The 13,711-nt window shown below is 40.6% G+C and overlaps 1 protein-coding gene across 1 annotated transcript in view; it reads left to right on the forward strand.

Annotated features, from left to right (window-relative positions):
- PPIL2 (peptidylprolyl isomerase like 2) overlaps positions 1–13,711 on the forward strand; it is a 66,968-nt gene that overhangs the window by 43,717 nt on the left and 9,540 nt on the right. Inside the window, exons 15-16 of the mRNA XM_014894560.2 lie at positions 7,352–7,469; positions 10,002–10,058. Of these exons, the coding sequence (XP_014750046.1) occupies positions 7,352–7,469; positions 10,002–10,058 (175 nt within the window). The remainder of the gene's footprint in view (positions 1–7,351; positions 7,470–10,001; positions 10,059–13,711) is intronic.

Genomic DNA, 13,711 nt, shown 5'->3' on the forward strand with positions numbered 1-13,711 from the left:
GCTGTAAATTTCTCATTTTCCTCTTGCATCTTCTATCTGCCCACTTGTGGCTGTCACCAGCATCCCCAGCTCCTCACCTGCTTAAACACTTTGGCTCTATATACTTTGTAACTTAGATTAGTGTGAGGTGCCCAACACCTTTTCTTGTAGTGTATGTGATAATCAACAGTTGCAGGATTTGAGACTAGTTAAAGGTTCAGTGTTTTGATGGCAAAAACCCATTAACAAGAATTGTTACCATCTATGCTTGGACTGTCAAATGTGATTTGATTTTTTAATATGGAAAGTTTTGGTTCAAATCCCGAAAGACATAATTAGGAACATCTTTTGAAATGAGAAATTAAAGAGGTGTCATGAAACGGGAGAGATTTAATAGGTTGACTCAGACACCTCTCACCCTTGCAGGGTGGAGTTCACATCCTGCTGTGGAATGAAAATTAACTTGCTGGTATCTTTCCTGTTTCTATTTGTGCCGATGGCAGAAGTGCTGTAAGACAGCAGAGTTAACAGAGGCAGAGGACTGGCATCTCTGCTGCACTGAAGGGCAAGGCTCAGCTCCACTGGCTTTACCAGTAGGAAGTGAAATGCTAATAAGCACATGGGATGAAAATCCTCCTGTGTATATTCTTTCACTTTAAAACAGGAGTCTAATGACCTCTAGTATTTTCCATCTTGTTTTCCTCCTTGTCATTCTTAATTAAATATGAATATATCACAGGCGAGATGTCTCGCAAACATCTGTCAGGACTATTAAAGTTCTAATGAAATGAACAGTGTGCACTCAAATAGACACGAGTCTTGCAGATTTTTAGAGACTGCCTGCAATTATTGTAGAGTCCAAACGGTGCAAATGTCTTCTTTGCACTTGAATGGCTTTCATTTTTTGAAGACAGTTGAATTTTATATGTCTTTACCTAATAGCCTGTTGAATATGATAATATCACAAGAAAATCTAAATGGAGAGCCTAGTGGGCTGTAGATTGCTCTTGAACTGTCATGCCTTTGTGTTTAATTCTTCAGTGAAGCTGCTTAGACAGTTCACAGAGTGCAAGTAGTCTGTCAGGATTTGTTCCTGACTACTGGATAGATCCAGGGCCCTTGACTGTGAGGCAGAAATTCCACTTGTGTGTCTCGAGCTCTAAGAAGGTGGCCAGACCTGAGGCTTGATGTTCCCTTGGCAGCCAGAGGAGGGTTCAGCTCAGCAGCACTGCTGGAGCAGGGCAGATGGATTGATGCTCCCATGCTGCAGAAATGTTGGTCCATTGGTTTGTGCATTATTAATGTGATCACAGGCATTCACTTTAGGAAAGCTTTGGAGTAAAGCTCTGGGTTCAGTACTTTGTACTTTTTTTGCCTATGGCCTGTTTGTTATTTCCAGGATAAATTCCCTTTTTTATTTCTTCTGCTGGAATGGATTTCAGTATTTTTTGACTCACTGCTTCTTAGAAGAGAAAAAAAAAGATGCACCTTTGAAAGCTAAAAAAAGTCTGTAAGATTAAATGGGCTTTAGAAATAAATAACTTGACTTCTGTAATATCAGAGAACCATATGAGAACAGAACAGGGCTTTCTTCCCAGATACTTCAATTGGCAATAGGGAGGACTATTTGGAGGTTACCCTTTAAATGTCAATATTATAAACTGTTTCTATTAGAGCCTTTTGTAGGAAGACTTCAGAACAAAAAGAACATACTTTGTTTCCTCATCCACACAGAACCTTCTGCTTTAACTGATGATTTCTAGCTAAGAGATTTGGCCTTCTTGTTTGTTTTTTGAAAAAAAAGCCCTTTTCTAAACTGATACATGGAAGATGCATTAAGCCTCTGTATTTTCTTCCTCTATTTATTTAATTATTCCTGTTCATTAGTTCAGGAACTAGAACAGACTTGGTAGAATATCTTCCCACCATTCGGTTTCTGTCATCTGACATTCATCCCATGTGTCAGGGTGTCAGGTTTGTGGTTGCAGCCCCCAGATACTGAGATGATCACCCACTCCATTGCTAACTCAGCCCAGGACTGTTCATCTTCTGGGTGGATTTCAGCACAATTAGTACAACATGACAGAAGGTTCCTTGTCATACAGACACAGACTGTAACTGTGCTTTGGCTCACCTGGATTAAGTGTGCTTGTGTTTTGGAAACAGCTCACAGAGGTAAATGCCAAGCTGGCTGTCACTGACTGTTCTCTCCCATGGCTGCTCCAGCTGAACTGTTCTCTGTGTGAGCAGCCCTGAGCCTTGCTTTGTTGGTTGTTATTCAGCTCCCCAATATGTCCTTTTTGAGTCTCTTTTGAACTGTTGTAAAAGTAAATGTGGCCCAGCAGACACGTGAAGGGCAACAAATTCCTGGTACTCAGCAGTTAACCTCGGAATGGAGAAGGGTGGAAATGAGCATTATGGCATCTGGGAGCTGAGATAGCACCCTGGGAAAAGAGTGGGGAATAGAGTTTTACCTTAGCATAGCTGTCAGACCTGCACTGCCAGAGCAGTCAGGTACACAGTCCTGCAAGGCTGACACTGGTTTGGAGGACCAGACTCATTTTCCTACAGCCTTCACCTTAATGTTTCATAAGACTACTGGGAGAAATTTTATTGTGGTGCAGCATCTTATTTCTTCTGTAGCAAAATAACCACCCATAGAGGCAGTATTCAGAGCAATAAGCTGAGTCATGGTCATTCTTTGTAATGATTAATTATTTGAAAATGAATTTTAGATTTGTGATGTATCTCTTTTCCTGCTGTTCATAACAAGTAAGTGGTTGAACATTGTGAGTAATTCTAACTCACGGTCGTGCAAGTGGAGCAGCTGCTCTGTATTTTCAGTGTTCCAAATAATAGAAGAAAATTTGCATGTAGAAAAAATAGGTTTAATATCCTAACCCTTTTGTATGAAAAAGGGAAAAAAACTATGTGCAAAGCATCGCATTTTCAAAGCAGCACAAACTTCTTTCAGCTACTCTCTCTTGCAACCTGTTGGAAGGTCTCATGAATCAGCCTGTGATTTATGAATCCAGGAGGGCACAAAGGAGGCACATAGCTGTAAAAGTCCAGGATGAAATACCACCAGTAGATGGGAGTTGCATTTTGTTTGGCAGCAAGAACAGCTCCTGTGAAATGTCAATAGCAAAGGACTCTGGACCAACTTGATCAATGCAATGTGATTTCCTAAGATGGAAAGTTCCTAAAATGTACCAGTTCTAGAGCCCCTTTTCGTGCATGATTGAAGCTCAGCAAAAGGACAAGAGCAAGACCTTTTTATCTAGAATATATTCCTTTTAATCTACAGCCCCTCTGCAAATCCACTGTCAGGTTTGTGGGGTTGAATACCATGTCCTCTTATCTTAGAGGAGAGAAGCACTTACTGCCTGAGGCTTTCATATTTGCAAAATGATTCCAGAATCTCACTTGGAAAGCTCTACAGAAGTGTCAGATGTTATTATGTACCTCGTTGTTCCAAATGACAAGAAGAAAATTACAGAAAGTAAGCCATCATTTTTGTGAATCAGAGCCCTCCTACTTCCTTACCACTGCTTCGCAATTTTTAAGCCAGAAAAAGGAAGGATTTATTTAAAATCACAACTGTCATGAATGATGATTCCCAGCCCACACCTGGCTTTTGGAATGCTACATTTCTGAAGCTTTAGATGCATCTCTCAGCTCTTTGCAAGAAAGTTGTACAAATTCTGTGATTGTTCCTCAAAAAATTTTTATATGCTTTTAGTGGGAACAAGAACTACCAAGGAATAATCTGGTTTAGTTCAAAAGACAATCTGAAAATGTGGCTTTTTTCTGTGTAGTTACTAATGTGTGATTGCTTCAGATGTCAGTTTAGATCTGCTCACCTGTTTACTATCAGCACAAGATGCAGATACAAGACTGAATAACTAACCATGCTTCAGTACAAGCTAAATATATCTTGCCACTCTGGATAGCCACAGAAATTATTAATGTTCTTTTCTAAGAGCTGTGTGCTCTGTTTCATTTAATCTCTGTGTGAGAATGAGTTAAACACATCTTTAATTTAAGAGAAATTTTAAAATGGAAAATGTGTGGAATTGTCTCCCAAGCTTTCTGCAGCTTTAAATCATGTGTATCTGAGTACGCCTGTGATTTTTATTTTACAAAATTATACAAAATGTCTTTCTAGCTCCTGAAGGCATTGGCACTGTACAGGTTAAATGCTGTTGACTGAATGGCAGTGTATTTCTGTGGCTGATCACAAGTACATTTAAGCTTTGTGCAGGCTGTAATTATTCCCAACACCAATCCAGCCAGTGTGTGCTGGGGCCATGGCTGCTGCCATGTGAACTGATTTTTAGCACAGAAGCCCAGAGAATTCTTTCCCAGCACTTTTGTAATAGGATCTCAGAAACATTTGCAAGTCCAGTGGGCACACAGCTCCACTTGGGCAGAAGATGAGCTGAGAGGGAGGTGAAGTGACAGGCAGTGCTGCCAGCCGTGAATCCAACACCCGCAGTCAATTCCTGTTTTCTGTGGGCTTTGCCTGTAGGCTGGTACATCAGCCCTGGGGTGAGGGGTTTGCATCATCATGGCTCCAAATATAGCCAGCAGAGATCTGTGTGCACTCTGAGGAAAATTTGGGGAGTGTCAGGAGGAGCCTCCTCTCTTTGTGGCACATAGCATGAAAAAGCTGGAGCCAGACACTGCCATGCTCCCACCTCCTCTGTCTGCATCCATTCTGCTTTCAGAAAATGTACAGCCACACCTCCCAACTGTGTTGAGAACAAACACAGTAAAATCTGCTAGATACTTACAAATACCTCATAATTATTAGTAGGTTTGGAACCTGTGAGTGGTTTTCCCAAGTTTACATTGAGCTCTATTGTGGAGAGTAAAAGGTAAGAATGTAAAATCCCTGTTCCAGCTGAGCATTAGACACTGCTCTGGCATGGCCTTAGACTGATGAGGCGTCTGTACTTAATCTTCACAGAGAAAGTCATGCTGGGTTTCAGTAATTAAAAAAATGTATAGATGTAACTTGCCATCTTCTGACTTGTTCTGTCTAGTCCTGCTTCAAGCAGATACTTGAAGCCTGGAACAATTCCAGAGGTTAGCAGGAGTTTGATGAAAAGCACATTCAGGCTATTTTTAATTTAAGGAGAATACTTTGGGGTTTTCCTTGAAAAAGAAAAAAAAGTATTCCCTTTAAATTATTAAAAACAAAACAACAACCCCCCCCAAGCTGTGCCTGCTCTGCAGAGTGCCTTTGCAGTGTCTCCAGCGCCCTTTGCCAGTCTGTGCTGCCAGGTCTCCACAGACACTTCAGTTATGTCCTTCACAGGACGTCTGGCCTTTTAGGCAAATGCTGCACAGGCCATTCCCTGTTCGTGCTGCAGCTCCCAGGCAGACAGAATTAGCCTTGGAAACAGCTGTATGGCAGACAGAGCAGGGGCTGTAACTCTCTGCTAAAATATTAGTGCTTATTTCCAGAGGACTGGAATGAACCAAACTTAGCTTTCATACATATGAGATTAATTCTGACCTGCAGTGCGTGATCCGAAATGAAATCTTACAAAAATAAATATTCCAAAACCTAAAGATCATGGCTCATTGCTCCTGTCTGCAAGCTCTTGGGTCTGGTTGTTTGCTGTGCCAGAAAGAGTCTCTCTGTCATTCACAATTTTTCTCTTTCCTTTTGAATTATTTTTCTGACCAGTGAAGGCTTCAGGCTTGATTCCACTCTCTTTCAGCAGCTTGACTGTAATTCCAGCATCAGCTGGAAGCACATGAAGGCTCACGGGTTTGGCCACTTGCTGCTGTGTCCCATCTCAACAGACTGTGCTCATGTTGTGTATCCTCTGAAAATTTCAGACAGCACAAACTCCTCTAGAGCTGCCTGCAACTGTACCATAGCCTGTCACCCACTACTAGAAAAGATTGGCATATGGGATCAAGCTGATGTAATTTAGCTGACCTTAAAATACTCAATAGCCAGAGATTGCTGAAGTAACCACTGCTGTACTCCTGATTACAGAAATCCCTGCAGGGTTTGTCTCCTTTTGCCACCTCTTGTCAAACTGCAGAGCAAGCAACACTCAACTCTATTAATAGGTCTTTTGAACATGATTAATTGGGTTTTTAAATGGGTCAGCTTCTTCCAGAATTTCTCACTTAGTTCCACTTGCAGCTGTCCATATGTGATGCTTTGTTTTCACTGTATCATCTGAAACTCTTTCCTCATTTAATGCACTCTTGTGATTTTTTGGGTAAGGTTTTCAATAGGAGCCTGATTCATTCCTTGGTTTTATTTGCTGCTTCTCTGTGCAGCCATGTCATCAAATTGCTTTCTGTGCTATGTGTGCACATGGCAGTGGAGCACCACAGACCCCTCCCTGACCTGCTGCTTCTCCAGTGATACACTCACTCTGGAGGGCTCTTGAGCCAGTCCTGCAGATGGACAAGTCTTGCTGCCTCTTCGGGTAGTTTTGTTTGTTTTATTTTTAATACTGTCCTAAGGTGAAATATTTTTTCATGGTTTGTCAAACAAGATTATGGATTTGACTGTAAAACTGTGACTCATCTCAGCCTTCATTTTTCTTATTAAGAATGATCCTGGAGGAAAGTGCAAATGAAAATGTCAGATCTGTTATAAATAATGTAAAAATGACAACCAGGAGGAGAGCTCTCACGGACCTTCTCTGTCCAGTCACAGAAAAGAGATCAGTTTTGGAGGATTTGGGCTAGGGTTTGTGCAATTTTATCATTCTTTAACCTTCACTGCATTTAAGTGTTCACATCATCCAGGTATCTAGTCCAAATATCTCATTTTTGCCTTTTAATTTGGAGCACCATAGGAGCACTATATGTCGTCATTCTTCATTGTTTAGTCTGAGATTAAGCATTTGAGCTTATAGCTCCTATTCTTAGTTGATTCTGTGAATGTGTTTCATCTCCCTGATATTTTATTTCCAGAAGCATTGCTATATCCAGAGTGCAATTAAACTGGTAACTCTTTGCTCTGTTTTGTCATGAAGCCAATTTTATAGATTTAATGTCTCAAAAGAGAAAAATTATGGTGGACCAGGAGGAAAAAATTAAATCCTTGACTGTTCTTCAGCAGAGGACACATAAAGCTGTTGATGAAGTGTGGTCTGTTGCAGCTGATAGGGAGAGGGCACAGAAATGTGTTGCCAGTTGCAAACACCAGATTTCAAGGTCGTGCTCAAATACTGGCCCAATGATAGAGGTAAGGTAACAATGTATTAACACAGAGTGACTGGGAGTGCTGGAAACCTTGAATTTAATGTCAGTGCCTGTTGCAAAACACAGTGGGAAACTAATGAAAACAAACATTATTCTTCTGTCTTTTTTTTTTTATTATTACTTTAAGGAGGAGAATCTTACTGGGGCAAACCTTTCAAAGATGAATTCAAGCCCAATTTGTCCCACACGGGACGTGGTGTTCTTAGTATGGCAAATTCGGGACCCAACACAAACAAATCACAGTTGTAAGTAGTCATTTGCTTTCTTGTACTTTATTGTTTACCTCTGGACATCGTGTCCCACTCTGTTAAGAAGAAAAATGACATTTTATGAGCTACTCTTTAAAGTTCAGTCAGGGGAGATATTCTGTTGAGTGGTGCATATTGCAATCAGGGCTACAGCTGCTCTTAGCCAATCTAAGAGCAAAGTGAAGCATGGCAAGAAGACTTGTAGGTTTATTATATCAGCAATAATTTGTCTTTATTGTTGTAATGGTTTGAAGTTTTTGTTTGCTTTTGTCAGTGTCCCTCTCCAGTGTTATCTCTATAATTATCATCATTCATCACACCTCTTCTCTCTTTTTAAATTTAGCTCCATGTTGAACTTTTTGAAGGAATTAGATGAAACATAAACTCTGTGGGAATATTACTTCTTTTTAGTCACCTGATTTTAAATTCATGGGAACAGTTCTGCTCTGTTGAAATGCATAGATGTGGCAGAGTGTACAATCTGGGATTGAGAATAACTTGGTTTCCAATGTACAAAAGCAGAATGAGGACTAAAATGAAGGAAAACTTAAAGATACTGAAGTTGTAATGGCCTTGTTCATGTGTAACATTAATATGGGTGTTTGCCTGCAGTCCTTTAAAAATGTCCTGTGGCACTTTGAGCCAACTATTTATTGGTTGCTCTGTAAGTGCTGCAATATAAAAAATTCTTCTTTTATTGGGAGCCCCAGGAAAGAGTAAGAGTGTGTGTGTGTGTGAACTGTGTCTTGGCACTGAGGAGGGAGGGGGTCTTGCTGTTCGTGATGCTGAGTGTAATGATGGCTTGTAAACTCTGCAGCAGTGTGGTTTGCTTTAATTAAACACAAGGGCTTGTCTCAGGGCCTCACATTCTTAGGCTTACTCACATTCTTAAGCCTAAGCACGTGTGGGGCAGTTTGCTGGATCGAGTTGCTGTACAACTTATTTTGGATTTGAATGTTGCTGCCAGCTCTCACGTGCTAAATTAGGAGAGAGTAGAGGCTTCTTTGCTCTTTTTTTTTCTTTTTTTAAAGGGGATTCTAATAACAGAAGTTACAGAGACCATAAGTGATGTGCCATTTTGAGTCACATCATCTGCTGTTGTAAATGTGATTGTATAATCTCCTAAAATTTGCAAATGAAATATGAAATTCCTTCATATGTAAGTTCTTCAGAGAGTCCAGCTGCCCATATTTATAAAGTTTCCTAGGCAGCACTTAGATGCATCTTCTCTAGCCTTAAGAACTCTATGGATAGCTGTCCCCATAGGTGACAGGCACTACAGGGCAGAGGGAGCTGGGTACCCTCTGCAAGGTGGTGCTTGAATAATGCTCAGGACTTCTCTGAGTTATGAGAAGTTATTAACAGAACTCTATCCTGAGTTATGTCAATTCTGTTGTCTTTAATTTTATTTTGACTGCAGTGACAGATGAGAAGCTTTCCCTGTATATTTGCTACTTCTCAGGGGTTTTTTATTACAATAACTGACCATGTGATGATTTTAAGTATTGGATATCCAGGAATAAAGTGGTATCCCATGTAGGAGTTTGCATTCTGCACAACATCCCAATGCTTTCCTAGGGCAAGCTACATCTTAATAGACTGTCTGGCACATTTTAAGAGCTGCTCCTATTTCCAATCATATAACTTCCTGAGACAGTTGCTTATATGGAAAAGTGCTTTTGGAATGCTTATATATTTTTAGCTGTCTCCTATGTAGTGTAGCAGATGGAGACAGGGAGGGGAGCCAGCACTGTATGTCCAGCCAAGACAGGCCATCGTGGTCTGCAGACCACAGTGTGGAAACCTTTGTCTCATACATTTGTAGTCCAGGACTTCCAAAGAAGTATCAAGCCTCAGAGAAAAGCTTTAGTAGCAGAGGTTGCTTTGGATTAGTGTTTTAGTTCCTATGTTTAAATTTAAAAGTACAGCCTCCAAAATTAAAAGTCCAGTTAATTACTTATGACACTTCAAATATTCTCCTGGGATGTTTGTATCTGGAGCATGAGTGTGCTCTGTCCAGAGAAATGGATCACCAACAAGACAGTTTAAGGGAAAAGAAATGCAAAAAGTAAATATCCAGAAAATAGAAGTTTACACTGGCAGAGACTGTTGTGTCATGTAACTTTATTTGCTGGATACAAGTTGCCCATCATGCACAAGAAATGTTCTTCCCAAGCAGGACACACGTCTGCCTGCCCTGCGTGAGCTGCCCAGGCCTGAGTGGCCAAGGAGCAGATGCTCAGATTAATCTTGGACATGCTGCAAGGCCCCACTCTTGGAGTACTTTTTAAAAATGTTAGTGTGATGGAAAGAGAGAAGCCAAAACTACAGAAATCCAGGATGGAACCCATAAAACTGAGGAGTTAAAGGATGTTTGGTCCACAGGCCTTCTAGAGAGGAGCCAGAGAGGGAGAGGGGCTTGGCTTCTCTCTGAAAGCTTTTGCAGACACTTTGTGTTTTTAAGCATTACTGCTGTTGTTGAGGGTCAGTGGGACAATGTGGTAACTGTGATTTCTTTGTTCTTTCTAGCTTCATCACATTCCGCTCTTGTGCGTATCTGGACAAGAAGCACACAGTTTTTGGAAGGTAAGTGAAGGATATTTTGAGCAGCAGCATAGCAGACATTCTCCCTTGTGTGTCTGAAGCCTAAAGAGAAGAATCTGGTGACTCTTGTAATTGAACTGGAGCAAAATCCCAACTCACAATCCAGTTCTCCTGGTCAGGAGTAAGTGGGCAACACTGCACCAAGGCCAGTCAGCAGACCCTGCCTTTTTTATCTCCTTCTCTGTAAGTTGCTTCACTTCCCTTCTGTGGGTGGCCTTCCAGGAGTCATGAGCAGAGTAATCATCGTCATGTAATGAGCCATGTTAATATTTGTGCGTGTTAATTGCTGGGACACATGAGATTAGCTCTTCAATACTGCTTTCATCCTCTTATGAGCCATCAGCTGAAAAATTAGTCATGACAGGACTGCTTTTCCTCATGGCATAGAGCCTCTGCATAGCTGAGGTCTTTTGGCCCTTCTTATTCTTTTTTATTTTATTCTTCTTTTCTTTTATTCCTGACAGTTACCACTGGTATAAAGTCTGTATATTTAGGCACACATATATAAAGATACTACCAATGTCCAGACAGTGAGAGAACTTCATTCCTTGTAAAGAGGTCTCTTCTGAAAGTCTTTTCCAGTGAAGTCTTCACATGATCAAGATTAAGGTATTTATTGAAGAAGATACAAAATCTTTGTTATGGTTTGCTCTTTGCTTCCTCTGCTGCAGGTACTTGGTATTTCTCAAGTCAAGCAGAGCTGTTCTCAGGCACCCCTTGTACATGACAGGAGTGGAATGTTGCTAGCCAGCTGCATTTGGGAGTTCCTGAGAATCTTAAAATCTTTTTTACTTGTAGATTTGGGGGTTTATTCTTTTCATGGTTTTATTCATTTGGAAGTCAGCAATGGAAAATAGAACTATGTGCTGTTTACTTTGATTGAATGGCATGCAATTGTGCTGTACAGTGAAAGTGATATATTTAATCCATCTTCCCTGCCTGCAGGTTTTTGAGGTAGAAACTGCTTCATTTTAATGGCACTTAAATTTAGTGCTGTTAGTTCCAATACTGATTCTTCAATAATTGCTCTCTTGGAAATGTATTTCTTTTTTCTTTCTCAGGTTTGTCGTAGAAAATTTCTAAGTTCCCTTGTCCTTCCATGAAAGCAGATAAATAAGGCAAATTCTAATAGTAAAAGCTGAGAGTCAGTAATTCTTGGAGGAGTTTCCTTATCCGGCTCTTAGGACTATTTCACTTAAGCTTCAATTTGAGTCCACCTTGCAAAAACCCCTTCAAATCCCCTACAGTAATGCTGTTAACCAAAGCTTGCCACCTCATCAAATAATGTCTGTGTTAGGACAGCTCAGCTGAAAATGTGTCTGGTCTTTAGTTGTGGGTGCAGCCTGGCCTCAGTGTATCTTGTGTGGGCCTGCAGCCCGTGCTGTGTTTGCTGTGTTCCCCCACTATGCTCCAGTTTCACCAGAATTCACCAGGAGAGAATTTGGAGAGAAGCTGAGCTTTCAGTGGTGCAGGGAGTGTGCTCCCCAGAGCCTTTGCACTGTGCTGGATATCTCAAGTACTTTGTGAACAAAATAGCTCAAATGGTGTTTCACACTGTAGGTTGCCCTTTAGAGAGGAATTACTTAGTCCAGGTAAATCTGGTTAAGCATATATAGCAGAGATTTTTGTAGTTTTAGCAAAGACTATCTTAATTTGTGAATTGGCATTGCTATAACAGAAATCTGAGCTTAGATGCCAGAGTGAAGAAGTGGTGCTGCTTATATTTTTAGCTGAAATACAATGGAAAAAGTTTATTAAAAATGTTGATTTAGAATCATATTTGGCTTCCCGCATAAAAACTGAATGACATCTTCATATGAACACAAATCAGGGAAATGTTATTCTGATCTCTCTTGCATGTAAATGAAGATCAATTCAAAGAAGGTAAAAATTAAAATGCTGGGATATATGTATCCCAGTCAGTCTGTATTAATCTACAAATTGAATTATTGAATAATTGAATTTACCTACAAATCTAATAATAAAAGGTTGATGTGTGTAGCTCTTAAGATCTATAGTTTGTCATCAAAATCCATCAGCTGTTTTTATCTGCATTGTTTTTAAAAGTCATAAAAGCCAGAAGATGCCAGAGATTGTACCTCTAGTAGAACTCCAACTTCACTTTGCTATTTTAGATCCTGGGTGTTTCCAAGATTTGGTGACCATATCTGAGCTGATTATAGCACAATAATATCTGGGAAGCACATCTAGGAATGATATCTAGGTTTAAGAGCAGAATGAACCCATGATATCAGGATTCTTTGTTTCCATCAATGTTTAATTGTATTGTTAACTGGATTCTTACTGGCCTGTTGTGACTTTCATATGGATTTGAGGATTACTTATTTCAGTTAATATAAAAACCTAAATACTCTGATCTGAACTGTACTCTCAGCTATTCCTGTGTGACTCTGGTTCATGTTAGTGTCACACAGGTATCTTGGAGAGCACAGTTTGACCTGTTTGTAATTTGTATAGAACTTTCAACAGGCTTTCCTTACTTAGGAGAACAAAAAAAGAGTGAAAGGGCAGCCATTCCCTACTGCTTTCCTTATTTATTTTTTTTGGTCCTGTGTAAGAGGTGGCATGTGTCTGCCTTGCTGCACTGGAGTGCTCATGTCTCTGGAGAAAGATGTGGCTGGAGGACAGGGAGGGGCTCATCATGATTGTGCTGCTCACCATGGCAATGATGAGGATGCAGATACTGAAAAGAAAGGAGATAATCTGGCATGGCTGGGGAGCAAAAACAGAGAGTGAGAGAAGAATGCCTTCCCTTGGAGGTGTTGTGCAGGCTGCATGGATTTCCTGCTCCAACAGAGCTGCCTAGATTAAATTGGTAATTACCATTTCTAGTAATTACTATTTCTTCTGACTTAGAGAATGATGTAATTAACATGAAAACCAACTGGTGGCTTTTGTGGGCTTTTAGCTTGCTGGTAAGAGGTTTAATTTAGAAACTGAGATAATGTAAACCAACTGACATGCTTTTGCTCTGCACAGAGGGGATGAGAAGCATTTGCAGGGGGCTGCTGCCTGGGGAGGGTCCTGCCTGCTGCTGCCCTGGGTTCTGTGCCTGGGTCTCCCTCCTACCCGTGCTCCAAGCAGGACCTTGGCTGTGCTGTGACCTTCAGGAGCTACAGGAGCACTACAGCCAAAACAGCAGATAGGCTCAGGTTCCTGTTTGCTGTGCTTTATGAAATGTAGGTGCAAGCATATCCCATCCATGTTGTTATGTTTCCTGTTGCAATGGTTCACAGCTCCTGTTGATTAGAGACCTATTTATAAGCAGAAATAGAAACAAAATCTCTGTCCCTGAGATCTGTGTAAGTAGAAAAGAGATTGCATATAGATACAGGGAAATTGTGACAGTGACCCATTTCAACCTACTTTGCACCACCTTTGGAAAAAGAAAGCCTTAGGAAGAAACGAAATTGCTTCATGAATATTTTTGGGAGCCTGTTCCAAAGCTAAAGGCACACGTTAAAAAGTGCATGTTTAAAATAGTAATGGAAAGTGATCAACAGAAGGAGAAAAATGCTTTCAGAATTTTGGGTGGCATTTAGAACAAGCAGAGCATGGTGGACTTGAAAATGAGGGCATGTTGCAGATATGTGATGTGATAAAACGAAGGGCAA

This window comes from Sturnus vulgaris, chromosome 19 (assembly GCF_052056855.1).
Source record: "Sturnus vulgaris isolate bStuVul1 chromosome 19, bStuVul1.hap1, whole genome shotgun sequence".
Lineage (NCBI taxonomy): Eukaryota > Metazoa > Chordata > Aves > Passeriformes > Sturnidae > Sturnus > Sturnus vulgaris.